Consider the following 16,155-nt stretch of genomic DNA (forward strand, 5'->3'; position numbering starts at 1 on the left):
TCCTGCTTCTGTATCTTTGCACTCATGCTATTCTCACTTCTTAGAATATTTCTTCCCTCTTCATTACTACCTTATGAAATTCTATTTTTCAAGTGTTTTCTCATTTTCCTAGTAAGAATTAATCTCCTCTTTTGGCAGACTATGAGCTGCCTCCTAAAAAACCATTGTTCCCTTACTTTTCAGTAATCATACCAATTATTTGGGGTAAGCAGCCATATGCTCAGCTAAAAGACTACATTTCCATTTTCCATGCACTTGGGTATTGCCATGTGACTAAATTTTAGCTAATAAGATATAAATGAAAATGTACTTTCTTCTTTCTCTCCTTCATCCTCCTTCCTCAAATGAGAATGTAATAATTCTACAGACATCTTGGATCATGAGGGCCATCCCTAAGAGACCAGGCCCCTGACAATTTTGTACAGCCAGCATACCGGCCTTATATAGCCCACTTCCTGACTTTTTGTATATTAGCAAGAAATAAATTTCCAACTTGGTTAAACACTGAAAGTTTAAGTTGTCCTGTTATATGCAGTTGAACCTAATCTTAACTGATATTGTTTTGAAGATGCGTTCACAGCTCTCAGATGAGGGTGGGGCACACATCTTGATCATCTTTTCATAGCATACTCTTTGCATCTAGAAGACAATGTCCACTGCACATGCTCTTGATAAACGCTCACATAGGCCTTTGCTTACAGCTCAAAGCAGTTGGCAGTATTTCATTTATATCTTCACTTGCAAACAAACAAAAGGTCACAATACAAAACTGAGAAAATTACAATTTTCACTGTAATTTCCCCATAACAGTTAAATTTATTAAGTAAACTCCCTTAAGATATTTATCAAGGAACTAAATTGAAAGAAAAAACTTCTTAGGGGAAAAACATAGCCAACAGATAGGACCTTAAATAATCACAACATTTTGCAAAGACTGGTAAGTAGAAGAGTCTCATGAGATTTGTCTATACACACAATGACAAGTTATTTCCATCAGCCATCAAATTAGTCAGATATATACACAAATATATATACTCCAAATACAGCAATTACTGAAATTTACTGAATTCTGAGGCTAAAACCATATTTATCTTCTGTGCGGCAAGATGCTCTGGACACATGTGTAATATTTTTCACACCACTATTTAATCCCACATCATTTTAGGATGCCCATTTTCACTCTACACTGAACTTACATATCATATTAAAAAGAATAAATCTAAAGGTAACCTTTGGAAAACAGTTTAATGTTAAGCAGATATCTTAAAATTTTACAAACTTGATTATGGTCTTTCTTTGTCAAAAACAGCAACAGCTTAGGGACTTCCCTGGTGGTCCAGTTGTAAAGAATCTGCCTTCCGATGCAGGGGATGCAGGTTTGATCCCTGGTCGGGGAACTAAGATCCCACATGCCACGGGGCAACTAGCCCACACGCCACAACTAGAGAAGAGAAAACCCGCATGCCACAACTAGAGAGAGAAAAACCCACATGCCACAACTAGAGAGAAGCCCGGGCACTGCAAAGAAAGATCACGTGTGCCTCAACAAAGATTCCATGTGCCGCAACCAAGACCCGACGCAGCCAAATAAATAAATAATATTAAAAAAACACACACACACAAGAAACCCCCCCCGCAAAACCCAGCAACAGCTTAAAAGAAAAATTCATTATCCAGGACCATTCTATTTCTTAAAATATTGACTTTAGAGCTCCAAACAACAGTAAACTATTTCAATTCTATGAAATGTTGGAATCCAAACACAGAGAACAGAGCTAAACAATGCACTAACTGTGTGATTACGGCAAGTTACTTAACCTCTTTGATTTCCCCATCTTTAAAATGTAGATAGAATTATCATCTGTTCATAGGGCTATTGTGAAGATTACATGCATACATTTATGTAAAGCATTTAGGAAAGTGACACAGAGAAAGTACTATGTGTTTGCAATTATTAATTGAAGGCTCATTAACTATTCCAAAGGCAAAACAAATCTACAAAAATCCTTCATTTTATAAAATAATAGTTTATATAACATTATGTAAAAAGTTTACTAAAGAACTTTGTTTTAATATCACAGATGGTTACAGAAGCTAAAAGTATTTATCTCTTTGGAGTCATTTAACAAACATTATGCTAAAAATCTTTTGGTTTCATAATCTGATAGGGCTGTAAACCTTGACACACACAGGACTTAGCAGGAGATATGAAATTTAAGTCCACTTTCATTACTAACGCTATATTCCAATTTAGTATTCATGTTTCTCCCTTCATCAGAGGAAATGTTTATTTGTGGATTGTTCAAACTTCACCAAATATATAATATATAAAACATCTTTAGGATAAACCTTATTAACAAGTAAGTTCATAAAACTGAATTTTAAAATCCATTATAAACTAAACTTAAAAATAAAAGGCATTTGGGTCTTCTGAGCACAAGCTGCCCATTCACCTTGCTTGACCCTTGTAACAAACCTTTCTCTGCTCAAAAACAAAATTGTTTTAATAAAAAATAAATTAAAAAAATAAAAATAGAAAGTACCTGAGATTCAAGTGGAATGAAGGAAATATTTATTTCTTTACATCTTCTTATTGTCTTGGAGCAAGAAGCCTTAATTTTGTTAAAGAGACTATCAGGGCAAACTGAGAGGGAAAAAAAAACAAAATCAAAGCATATAGCTGCATCTAAATTTTCCTTCTTTTGAGTAAATCATTCCAACATCCAAGAATATTTATTTTTTATATATAATTACTGACTTTCACAAAGTAATTTACTATGAGAACAGAGATAATATGTAAATACTGTTTTTCACTTTATAGAACAGATGCATTCTTGTAATGAGGGCTGTAATAGAAATTCCACTTTCTCCATTCATATCCACCGTAACCTAAGATATATTTCCTTAGAGAGCTGCTAACACAGCAAACTAAAATTGTTAGGAAGGAAAATCAAGTCCAAACTAAGGACTTAATAAACTTTCACAGAACTTTCAGAACTTCTTAGGAATTTATACTACTTTTCTAAATCTGCCACTAAGTGCAGCCAAACCACACAAATTTTTAATTTTTCCTTGAATTACAGGATATCCTCTAGTGTCAGGAAATTCTAAACCTATAAACTAGTAAGTTCTGGACCTCAGAACCTGTTTTTTCCCCCCTTTTACCTATCTGCTTATATAGTTTCACTAAAACTTGGTTGCAGTATCAACCACTGGCTTCTGCTGTCTTTTAACATGTTGTTCTTTATCCTCAAAATTCCTTAAATTAAAAGAGGCTTCATACTCATTAAATTTTATCAATTCCATAAACATGAATTTCTGTATAATAAGGTTACTTAAGTGACAAATACTTATGATATGGCCTTTTAAAAATTGCAAGCTACTACTAGGTATGAGATAAATAAAAATTTACAGGAAAAATAATATAGAAAGCTGCTTTTTATTTGAATGTACAGCATAGAAAAAGAAATGTGATAGGTTTTCTCCCTTAATATTAGCAAACAGATGGCAGTTTCTTCAGTGCATCTCCCAAAGGGTCTTATTTTTTTATTATATAATCAAATCCCCAGTTGAAACTTTTATTTAAAGAATTCTTCCCGTTATTGGCACAGAATTTGAGGGACAGCCCTCTCCATCAACCCCCTCACCCCTGTATACCAGCAAAAATGACTATCTTTTGAAACTAGTTTGGAATGATTTAATTTTCTATCACCTTACCATGAATTAGCAAAGAAATAATCTTATATTTTTAGATTCCTTCTAACCTAATTAGAACAAACAATAAATAGAAAGTCACTAGTACTAAAATAGCATTACAAGAAATACTTCATAATTAATAGGATTTGAAATAATGAAGCAATAACTTTTACAAAGCTACTTACAGTCAGTGAAGTAGATATACGCTGCTTTGTATTTGTTCTCCGATTTACTTCCGAAATCACGTAAAAAACAGTCTACAGACTTAAAAAAGGTTAGATGTTAATATACATTTTATCAAATACTAATTTAAATATGCTATCTTTTGAAATAACTAAGATTATTTTGATGATAAAGTAAAACCTTAACTGTCAAAAGATTAATTTATAAACTGATTTTTTAAGATGCTATGTTGTCTAGCCAGTTATAGCTAGAAGCATAGTAAGTAGTAAGGTAAAATGTATGAACAGAGTGCTGTTTTGGTGACGAGGAGCTCTAGGAATGGTCAAGTGACTGAGAAGCTGAAGCAACATAAAAGACAAGACCACTGGAAGATAGCAGATCAAGGAATTGAGAAGTCAATGAACGTACTGAAAGTATTACCTACAGGGAAAATGAAACCATCCAGACTATGACTGGAGAACTGCTGAACAGACTGACAGTGAGCTAGGAGCTAAAATTGTCAAGGGGGATTAGAATGAAACAGCCAAAGGTTGGCAGACTGCAGAGGAGCGAGAGCAGGTAATATAGTCTAATAGTATTTGCCTCTATGCTGGTAGTTTTAAAGATACAGTAGCCTGAAAGCAAAAATGAAGAACAAACAATTTAATTCTCTCTCATCCATCTGTTTCTTTTTCTCCTCCTGCAACTCCTAGAACTAGTATATTTCTGTTAGAGTTCATGAATCTATCCTGCAAGTCTCTTATCCTTCCCCTCATGATTTCAATGATTGTTTTTTTGCTTTGAGATACTCCATTTTTATCTTTTAGACTATTAATTCAAATTTCCATAGTGATTATCCTCTTCAATTAACCATTTAACTGAGAAAATACACTTCTGAGCTTCAGAAAGTTTATGTGCTATACCAGACTCTTCTTAAGTGTACTATTTTTCTGTTCTGGTTATCATTCTTCCCTCCAAGCCCCTATATGTTGCTAGATGTGCCCTTTTTTTCATTCTTACTAAACCGTCTCTCTCTGGCCACCTGACCTACTTAGATGTGTGGTTGCTTCTCTTTGTCAGCTCACTTGAAGCTTAGGTTTAGTTGTTGGAGTATCCTAAATAGAGGCAGTTCCATGAGAAGAGGAAGGCGAAGAGGAAGGCAAAGAAGTTTCTCCTCCTGAGGGCTATAGGTATAAAAGCAAAAATCCACCCAACTGACCTTTCCCCTAGGGTTCACAGATCTCTTATACACAAACTCTTCCTGAAATCTGTCATTTTATGACCCTTGCTTGGGAACTCGCTGATGCTGGTCTCCACGTGCTCACCCAGCCCCTGAGGAAGGAAATCTCACACCAAGTTTCTCTACAAGTACCCAAGGAGCCCAAGGCCTCACATACACCCAGAAGCCTATAGAACCCAAGAGGTAATTGATTCAGGACAGGAAGAGAAACTGGAGTTGGTTGTAGTAGATAAAGGAGTCACATTCAGGTATCATTTTCTTTACATCCTTTGATTCTTTATTGAATACATAATTTTGTATCCTGCTTTTGTCACTAACATTAAAAATGAACATTTATATAGATCATTAAAAATTTCTAGAAACCTCATTTTCAATGGCCACATGGTATTTCATACCAGTATTCGTTAATGCTAAGAATTTATCTGGGTATCTTTATTGCTTTTGAAATTTAGTTTGACAATTTCCTTGATTTTTTTTTTTACAATAAACTCCAAGATTCAGAACGTTTCAAGGTTCTTGATACGGCAAATTATTTTCCAAAAAGGCTGTATTAATCTATACTCCCACTAGCAGTATATAGTAGTTTCTACTCCATTAACCATTGATAATGGGTATTGACAGCTAGAATAGGATACATAGATAAATAAATAAATGTCTACATATACACACTTTTTAAAATCCCTCTGCCTATTTAGTAGGTGAAAATGGTGCTTCTTTCATTTTTTCCGATCATGAATTTTATCTTATAAAATTATATTATGGATAAGATATAAAACGTCATTAAAATCCACCAGCAGCCAATATGTAGAGACCATACAGTAAATGTCTGGGTTTTTCCCTACTGTCTGCTCTGCTAGAGTTAGAAGAAATGAAATTGGAATTGTCAAATTAACATTCTTATTCTAAGAATAAGCCAAAGGATGTGTTGGAAAACGCATTCTCAGATATTATACAGAATAAAGGAATTTGATACTTTAAATGGCTCTAAAGTTTTGGCTTTAAGTATGAATTAAATCATGGTTAGATTATAAAGAAATTCCTTTCCCATAAAAAATATATATATACATACATATATGCAGATATACATACATATATGTGTGTACACCCATACATATATGTATACTATAGGGAAGTCACTAAGATAAATGAAAGATTAATCCAAGACCATTTCTCTTACATACATTTCCATCCTCCTAAAAATTATGGTTGAATAGAAACTGCATGGGTACAAATTATTGAAAGAAACTCTATCATTTTATATAATTAAATTCTGCTTTAATAGATGGGGAGAAAGGAATTCTTTCACTTAAATATTCTCATTGAGAAGAATGCAAATGAAACAATCTTCTAACACAGGGAGACTCTCCTAAGCATCTAATAAAGGACATTTTATTACTTTGAATTTTCTAAGAGAAAATCATGTCAATGGTGAAAATTTTGAAGAACATACTTTTTAAAGATTCAAAACACTCACCTTTGATGTTGGAGAGATAAAATAAAGAGCTTTCATTTGTCTGACAGGTTCTCGATTCTTATAAATATTCTCCACAACTAACCAAAAAAAAAAGTCATTTTATATATAACCAAATATTTATAAACTTGAAACAATTGTTAAATGAAATTCACTGTACTTCATTTATAATAATATAGAAACACAATTGTATATCCTGGGCTTAACATTTTCTTTGTCTTCACTTGAAAAATTAAAAAGTCCTGAAAGTGTGTCTTCCCTAAACTCTGGGCTAAGTGCTCATCATGAGAAAAAAAGATAAAGCAGCTATTTGACAGTTAGGTCTACCAGCAAAAGCAATCAACATGCCATGAAGAAACCAAGAAAATGCATTTAAAATTAAAATATGTATTTCTTTGGGCTTCCCTGGTGGCGCAGTGGTTGAGAGTCTGCCTGCCGATGCAGGGGACACGGGTTCGTGCCCTGGTCTGGGAAGATCCTACATGCCGCGGTGCGGCTGGGCCCATGAGCCATGGCCGCTGGGCCTGCGTGTCCAGAGCCTGTGCTCCGCAACAGGAGAGGCCACAACAGTGAGAGGCCCGTGTACCAAAAAAAAAAAATGTATTTCTTTAAAAAAATATTCTACTATAATAATAGAAAATATAATATCAGAAATCAGGCTAAGCATGAATTATCTGTTAAACCTCATAATAACCCTTTATGTATTTTACAAATGAGGTAACTGAGGCTTAAAAAAGTTAAGAAACTTATCCAAGTTACACAGTAAGAAAGAAGAGACAGGATTCCAACCCACATCTGTCCAACTCTAGAGTCTAAGTTTTTAACTGCTATAACATTCTTTAAATAAATTGCCAATTAACTCTTTTTCTTTTAAAACCACACATTAATATAAATCAGTTTTTCAACAATGAAGTATCACCATAGTTTAATCAATTATATTTTTATTATTGAAATTAAGAACTTTAAAAATAATATAAAACAAAGTGAATTTAAAACGAGTAAGCCCTAAATTGTCAAATTAACTATGAAGGCTATATTAAAACAATACTAACTTAAAGTATCATTCTACAAATCAAGAGAACCATCTTTCAAGATTCATGCTGGCAAAGGGCCTAGAAAGAATTTAAAACATTAATCTGACATGCAAGGAAGGCTACTGTTGGACTTCTCTTTTAAATACGATGATTCATTTTCTCATCCCTAAATTTATACTAGTATAGTACAGGTTTATCATAGCTTCTGTTAGAGAGGATATCAAATAAGATTTCCGAGGAAATAGTTAATTTTATTTTTATCTCCACTCCCAACGATTGTAATTTCACCTTTAAAAGATTATGGTTAGGGCTTCCCTGGTGGCACAGTGGTTGGGAGTCCACCTGCCGATGCAGGGGACATGGGTTCGTGTCCCGGTCCAGGAAGATCCCACATGCCACGGAGCGGCTGGGCCCGTGAGCCATGGCCGCTGGGCCTGCGCATCCGGAGTCTGCGCATCCGGAGCCTGTGCTCCGCAATGGGAGAGGCCACAACAGTGAGAGGCCCGCGTACCACAAAAAAAAAAAAAAAAAAAAAAAAAAAAAAGATTATGGTTAAATCTGTGTTAATTTACTTTTATTGCTTAGTGCCCAAAATAAAGTGTCTTACAATCATCTTATGCTGTACATACTATGTATTATGTTTGGTGAGTAACGTGGAAGTTAAAATGTTGTAATATGATTTGGAACACAGACTTTGAAAAGATTCTGAAATGTCTGGTTATCAATAGCAGAAAGTGCCACTTCTTCAATTCACTGAAAAGTGGATATCTATTAAATGATAAAAAAGGAAAGGTTTTTATGATTATTCCTATAATAGTGACAAAGGAATAATCTAATTCCAAGTCTATTTTTTTTAAAGGTTTTTACTTGACTTTAGTGGAGACACTGAGGTAGCATCACACGTGTATTTTTTTCTCATGTTTTTTAAAAGTTCCAAGACACACTGAATATTTTCACAAATGACCTGAACGCAGACAGAAAGTCTGATCACTGAAGGGCCAATGCAGATGAGCTGATGTGGAACTCAAAAGAAATGTGCCATGTTCAAGTTAGTAGATATGATTATGATTAAATCAGAGTAAACCTAGGTGACTGGAGGATATTGAGAACAATCCACAGCAATACACTCCATGATATACAGTCCTATATAATACTTCCCAAAAAAGGCTTCTGTGGTCAAATAAGTTTAGAAAACTGAATACTATACCTATTCACAGGGGATCCACATTATCTGCTATCATATAAAAAACTCCAAAAAAGTCCTAAAGAAAACTGGTTAGCTTTGTTAATGCTGTTTCCCAAACTAACGTGGCCACAGAGTTCTTTCCTTGCACAATACCAATCAACACTGAACACACAGTAAGAAACAATGGTCTATAAAAATTCAATAAAACCTCCTTACAGTGCAAAACGGTTCTGTAGCTTCACAGTGCTGTACACATATTATCAAATGGTTCTCTAACTGCACATCAGAGAAACCTCTGGGAATGTAACAAAACTTAAGTGGCTTAATCAATATTACACTTATCTAGTTAGTAGAAAAATCAAGGCTTTAATCTTCTAATTTCTAGTTCAGAGCTTAATTTTCTACTGAAGGTCATAAAGACCACAAACTGAATATGTAATCAACAATAAAAGATTATTTTATTAATAAATATCAAAAAGTAAACATTGCTAAATTTTTTAGGTAATCCTCTCATTCTACACAATGCTCACACTTTCTTGAATACTGGGTGTACTTTTGAATCTCACAAGTTAGGAGTGACAGAGGATACAGATATTATACTAGAATCCAAAATATAAAAGAATTGTATTTGACTTTGAGACCCAGTTTTCACTTTACAAATCAGGGTATTAATATCTGTCTTTAAAGGGCTGTTATGAAGGCAAATTTAAATAGATGAGTTAAAGGATGATGAGTTATATAGATGATGATATGATTATGAATGTTATAAGATATTGGTATTCTCTCCAAAATGTAAGAGAAATTAAAATCTCATTAACACAATCCTGCCCAGTGGAAGACAGCAACTGTGGTAGTGTGATTTTTTTTCCATAATCCCACACTAAAGCTGATTTAAATTTACAATTAATAGTCTCATTTCTAGGTAATAAAGAGAAACTTATACACTTGTAAATATGTACAAAAGTTGATTTTATGACATAAATCTTACTATTCATTTAAAAACAATACATGAAAACCACAAACATTCATCAAAATACTACAGTAAACCTAGTGCATCAGCATACAAAACTATAACAAATACATAAGAATAAAAAATTTGAAGAACAAACTCAATAAGGCAACTTAGTCTTGGTTAGGGGTGCTTAATTATATGTCTCAGCTGAGGGGAAAAACTCTGACTTACAGAGGTTATTCTGAAGATTCACAAAGAAAAGAATGTCCAGTGTAATTATTATGGCTAGAATTACTAAAAAAATAAAACATAACCCCCTGAGAAACACAGTTACTAAAATTTATTAATACTTCAAACTCTCCCAATCATAATAAGAAAAGTTTTTCATGATGAGTATTTGTAACACTTACCAGTTATACCCTCTGCTAGAAGATCTGTCATTTTGCAACACGATGCCAAAAGCTTAGTGGTAAATTCATCTAGAAGCATTATCTTAAAATGAATATAAATTAAGAATACTATCAGCATTTGACTGCCAAGAATTCACAAAAGACAGAATTTAATGCATTAAACCTACTCAAACTTATAAACTTTTTATAACATAAAATTAAAATATTAGGACAGTAGGCAAAATTATCTCAATTCATTTAACTTGCATGACCTAGAAATTTATTTCCTCAATATACGGACACATGATATTATACAGAAGTAAGCAAATAGAAATATTTTCATTTTGAAGCAGAGAACTTGCTCATTTTAAATGTATGTTAACATCAAATTTTCTTAAAATTATAAAATGCCACTTGTAGAATTATAATTTTTCTAGGCACCATTTTAAGCATTTTACATGGATTAATTCATTTAATATTTACAACTACCCTATGAGGTACTTCCATCCCCATTTTATCGATAAGGAAACAGAGGCACAGAGATGTCAAGTAATTTGTTCAAGAAGCCACAGCTAATAGGAGGTAAAGCTAGGATGTGAACACAAGCAGTATAGTTCTAGACCCTATACTTTTATAGAAGTATAATAAGTAAAATATATAGAAGTCCTCAATAAAGGCTTCTAGCTTCATGCAAATTCTATGTGAGTATGGAAATTCTACCTTCCATTCGCCTTCTTTCTTGCAGTCATCAAACACTGTTGCTTTTATCTCTGCAAAGGAAAAGGGAACTATTTAGGAATTTTAATCAACAGTCAGAATAACTACTCAAAAGGTCCAAGATGGCTGGGGAAATATCAACTGGAATTGCTCAGCTACATAAAAAGCACATTCACATGTTAAACTCGAAGTAAAAATCCAGTTCTCTTTAATACATAACCTATATGGTACATTTAAACTGTAATATATTTTTAATCTTTGAGAATAAGAATATTATTAAAAAGGCTAGGGACTTCCCTGGTGGCACAGTGGTTAAGAATCCACCTGCCAATGGCAGGGGACACGAGTTTGAGCCCTGGTCTGGGAAGATCCCACATGCTGTGGAGCAACAAAGCCCGTGAGCCACAACTACTGAGCCTGCGCTCTAGAGCCCATGAGCCACAACTACTGAAGCCAGTGCACCTAAAGCTCGCGCTCCTTAACAAGAGAAGCCAGCCACCACAATGAGAAGCCTGCGCACCATAATGAAGAGTAGCCCCCATTCAACGCAACTAGAGAAAAGCCTGCGCACAGCAGCAAAGACCCAACGCAGCCAAAAATAAATAAATTAATTAATTTTTAAAAATGGTTAACATATTTAATTATATAAACATATCTGGAAAATATTTCTGAAAGTATTATCTCACTTGGTTTTTCCTATTTACTTAAATCCTAAGTAAACAAGATGAAAACAAGAAAATGGGACTTCCCTGGTGGTCCAGTGGTTAAGACTCTGCACTTCCACTGTTATGGGGCAAGGTTCGATCCCTGGCTGGAGAACTAAGATCCCACATGCCACCATGGCCTGGACAAAACAAAAACAAAAAACCCACAGGAATAGCCCTAACTGGCCCATTGCTAAATTACATCTGACAATCAAAACTAGATAAGTAAGTTTCTTCCTGATTTACTACAATTTTCAAAAATGTGTCACAGCATTAGGATACAAATATTCAGAATTTATTTATAATCAGTAAATATTTATTAATGCGTTCCTTGCAATGATTTTCAAAATTAATGTAAACATATATTTTAAATTACTAAATAAAATACACAGAGGCAATTCACACAAATACCTGTTATTCTACTTTGTAAGATAAAAATTTCCCACATTTAATGTTTTACTAATTCTCAGTTAATTTTGAAAACTGTAGTAATGTAACACATAAAATAAAATTAAATGTAAATTACAGTAACTCTTATTTTTCATTAATTCTTTTTTTTTAATTTACTTATTTTGTTTACTTTTATTTTTGGCTATGTTGGGTCTTTGTTGCTGCACGCGGGCTTTCTCTAGTTGAGGCGAGCTGGGGCTACTCTTCGTTGCAGTGCGCGGGCTTCTCATTGTGTTGGCTTCTTGTTGTGGAGCATGGGCTCAGTAGTTGTGGTGCATGGGCTTAGTTGCTCTGCGGCCTGTGGGATCTTCCCGGACCAGGGCTCGAATCTGTGTCCCCTGCACTGGCGGGCAGATTCTTAACAACTGCACCACCAGGGAAGCCCCATTAATTCTTGATAATGAGATACTTATATAATTCATTTAAACTTCTCTATTTCTTAATTTATATTTAAGTTAATGCTTTTGGAAATTTACCAACAAGTTTTTGGCACCATGTTAAAAAATGACATGTCCAAGCAGAGGGTATATTTAATAAGGGTTACTGACACTCATCATAAGAATTGTGATCTGAAAGGTTTTGTTGTGATTGAGAAGGTGTGGAAGTGTTAAGATATTAAGAGGCTTATATATGTTTCTGGGAAGATTATGATGTTATATAGATTACGGCAAAAGCCTGAAGTATTTAACCACAATTTAAGCCTAAAGCAGTGGATTCTGGTATTCTACAGGCAAAGAGGAAGGATTTCCTCAAGTAGCACTGAGGCACTGACACATTATGGTACTTCCCTTTCTAAGCTTGCTTTATTCCTGTATACCTAAAACAAGTTGAAAATCAAAGACATTTTGCTAATTTTTGCTGAATTTATGTCTTTCTCTTAGAAATGAATGCTCAGGGAATTTATGATGGAGCAGACTGAACAGCTCCCTAGCCCAACTCGTTCCAGTCTTTACCACCTTAGAAACTGCACTGTCATATATGTCAGAAACTAGTCACATGTGGCTACTGAGCACTTGAAATGTGGTTAGCCCAAACTGGGATGTCCTGCAAGTATAAAATACACACCAGATTTCAAAGACTTGGTACAAAAAGAAATTTAAAATATCATTTTGTATGTTATTTACATGTTTCAATGATAAATTTTGGATACATCAAGTTAAACAAAATATATTTTAAAAATTAATTTCATGTTTTTTACCTTTTTTTTTGATTTGGCTATCAGAAAACTTTAAGTAACATATGTGGCTTGCCGTTATTTCTAACTAGAATCTGAGGATACCTTAGAATCTGAGGATACCAAGCCAGTCAGTGTTAGCATCTCAAAAATGATAAAGAGATAACTAGTTTTGTGGACAGAGATTAGGGGCATCCATGAAAAGTGATGTGGTTACAGGTAAAATGTGTTTGGAGGAGTCAAAGGAAATCACATCAACTAATATGACAGAACTAAAAAGGTATTTCCCCTAATTATTAATGAGAATTATTTAACCTTATAATCCATTTCTCTTGCACCCTAAATATGGATACATCCCAAGATTCAATTCTCTTACTTTTGCTCTGCTTGCTCTATACTCTTCCTCAGAGACCATACTCATCATCTAAGTATCCTCTAACAGATCTGTGCTTTAATTTTCCCCCCAACTTTATTGAGATATAATTAACATATAACACTTTGTAACTTTAAGGTATACAGTGTGTTGATCTGATACATATATACTGCAATATAATTACCTCTGTAGTGTTAGTTTACACCTCCATCACCTCACATAATTACCAATTCTTTTTTGGGGTGAGAACATTTAAGATCTACTCTCTTAGCAACTTGCAATTATATAGGACAGTACTGTTATCTATAATCACAATGCTGTACATTAGATCCCCAGAACTTACTCATCTTCTAATTGGATGTTTGTACTCTTTGACCAATTTCTCCCTATTTCCCTCAACCACAAGGAATCCTTCAATTTTCCACAAATCCTCATCTCTCCTTGGACTTCTTTCCATTACACAATACAGGTTTCAGCACCTATGTGCCTCAAATTAAGATTAAATGCCCTAAAAACTGCTCTAGACTTCTCCATTTCTATGAGTTTTATTGTCATTTTCTTTTTCTTTCTTTTTTTTTTTTCGGTACGCGGGCCTCTCACTGTCGTGGCCTCTCCCGTTGCGGAGCACAGGCTCCGGACGCCCAGGCTCGGCAGCCATGGCTCACGGGCCCAGCCACTCCGCGGCACGTGGGATCTTCCTGGCCCCTGCATCGGCAGGCAGACTCTCAACCACTGCGCCACCAGGGAAGCCCTATTGTCATTTACTTAGTCATAGTCATCAGCTATTTCCTCTTTCCTCCATTTTCTAATCATTAGGCTGTACTGACTGTTCTTTCTGGTGACTGCCGCTGTCACCAGCATTGGCTTGATTCTCATCATCTCTCACTGAACTACTGCAATAATCTCCTGTTTGGATTTCCTGCTCTCTACCTCCAACCCCTTTACCTTTTCCAATCCATTTTTCACACTGTTGACAGAGTCATCTTCCTGAAACACAGCCCTGTTATATCAATACCCACCTCAAAATTCTCTCAAATGCTCACTGTTACCTACAGGATAAAATCTAGAGTCTTACTATTCAACATCCTCCATCAACTGGCCTCCACCTAATCTCTAAATTAATCTTCCACCAGTCCAGATGGTCCCCAATTAATGACCTATTAATACCAATTACTCTATCTTTGCTCCTTCTGTTTCTCCTATATATAAAAGGAAATGTATTTAAAACTGTAACACCAAAGAGGATGTGAAAACACTGAAAGGAAAAATAAAAGGAGAACTAACAAAGTAGTGTATAGCATCAGCAATGCCAAGGTATACTTGTACAACTATCTTTAATCACAGAGAAACTAATAAGCCTGATAAATATGCAAGAAAAACTGATTTGTCTGGAAAACAGGAAATGAACAGGTAAGAATCTTTATAAAAGTAATCCCAGGGGCCTGGGGCAGAGGTAAAAGTAATACTCATTACTAGCTGAATAAAAACAGATTGACCTGTGCTTCCCTGGTAGCACAGTGGTTAAGAATCCACTTGCCAATGCAGGGGACACATGTTTGAGCCCTGGTCCGGGAAGATCCCACATGCCATGGAGCAACTAAGCCCGTGCGCCACAACTACTGAGCCTGCACTCTAGACCCCACGTGAGCCACAACTACTGAAGCCCACACGCCTAGAGCAGCCCTGGTCGGAAGATCCCACATGCCATGGAGCAACTAAGCCCGTGCGCCACAACTACTGAGCCTGCACTCTAGACCCCACGTGAGCCACAACTACTGAAGCCCACACGCCTAGAGCCCATGCTCCGCAACAAGAGAAGACACCACAATAAGCCTGAGCACCGCAACAAAGAGTAGCCTCCGCTCGCCACAACTAGAGAAAGCCTGCGCACAGCAATGAACACCCAACTCAGCCAAAAATAAAAATAAATAAAATAAATAAATTTAAAACAAAAAACAGATTGACCTGGTCATGGGAAAGACCACTTAGAGCTTTCAAGGTTTATTGTTTAAAAATGTTATGAAACGGGACTTCCGTGGTGGTCCAGTGGTTAAAACTTTGCCTTCCAATGCAGGGGGTGTGGGTTCGATCCCTGGATGGGGAGCTAAGATCCCACATGCCTCGTGCCAAAAAACCAAAAAGCATAAAACAGAAGCAATATTGTAACAAATTCAATAAAGACTTTAAAAAAATGGTCCACATCAAAAAAATCTTTAAAAAAATTTATGAAATATGAACAATATGAAAACTGAGGACTAGTATAAGACCACCTAAATATATACAAAGGCAAATATTAAAGCAATTATTTCTAGGTAGAAATTTAGTAAATTCTATATTTATTCTTCAAGCAAATACTTTACAATTAAAAGTCTGAAGGGGGACTTCCCTTGTGGACCAGTGGTTAAGAATCCATGCTCCCGGGCTTCCTGGTGGCGCAGTGGTTGAGAGTCCGCCTGCCGATGCAGGGGAGGCGGGTTCGTGCCCTGGTCTGGGAGGATCCCACGTGCCGCGGAGCGGCTGGGCCCGTGAGCCATGGCCGCTGGGCCTGCGCGTCCGGAGCCTGTGCTTCGCAACGGGAAAGGCCACAACAGTGAGAGGCCTGCATAC

At 35.5% G+C, this 16,155-nt stretch overlaps 1 protein-coding gene across 1 annotated transcript in view; it reads right to left on the reverse strand.

The window, feature by feature from the left end:
* The window catches only part of STXBP3 (syntaxin binding protein 3), a 54,810-nt gene that overhangs the window by 33,185 nt on the left and 5,470 nt on the right, over nucleotides 1-16,155 (reverse strand). The window contains exons 2-6 of the mRNA XM_007449336.1: nucleotides 10,851-10,900; nucleotides 10,152-10,233; nucleotides 6,573-6,649; nucleotides 3,882-3,960; nucleotides 2,544-2,644 (exon numbers count right to left, since the gene is read on the reverse strand). Of these exons, the coding sequence (XP_007449398.1) occupies nucleotides 2,544-2,644; nucleotides 3,882-3,960; nucleotides 6,573-6,649; nucleotides 10,152-10,233; nucleotides 10,851-10,900 (389 nt within the window). The remainder of the gene's footprint in view (nucleotides 1-2,543; nucleotides 2,645-3,881; nucleotides 3,961-6,572; nucleotides 6,650-10,151; nucleotides 10,234-10,850; nucleotides 10,901-16,155) is intronic.

Source organism: Lipotes vexillifer, unplaced genomic scaffold, assembly GCF_000442215.2.
Source record: "Lipotes vexillifer unplaced genomic scaffold, Lipotes_vexillifer_v1.1 scaffold393, whole genome shotgun sequence".
NCBI classification, from domain to species: Eukaryota; Metazoa; Chordata; class Mammalia; order Artiodactyla; family Lipotidae; genus Lipotes; species Lipotes vexillifer.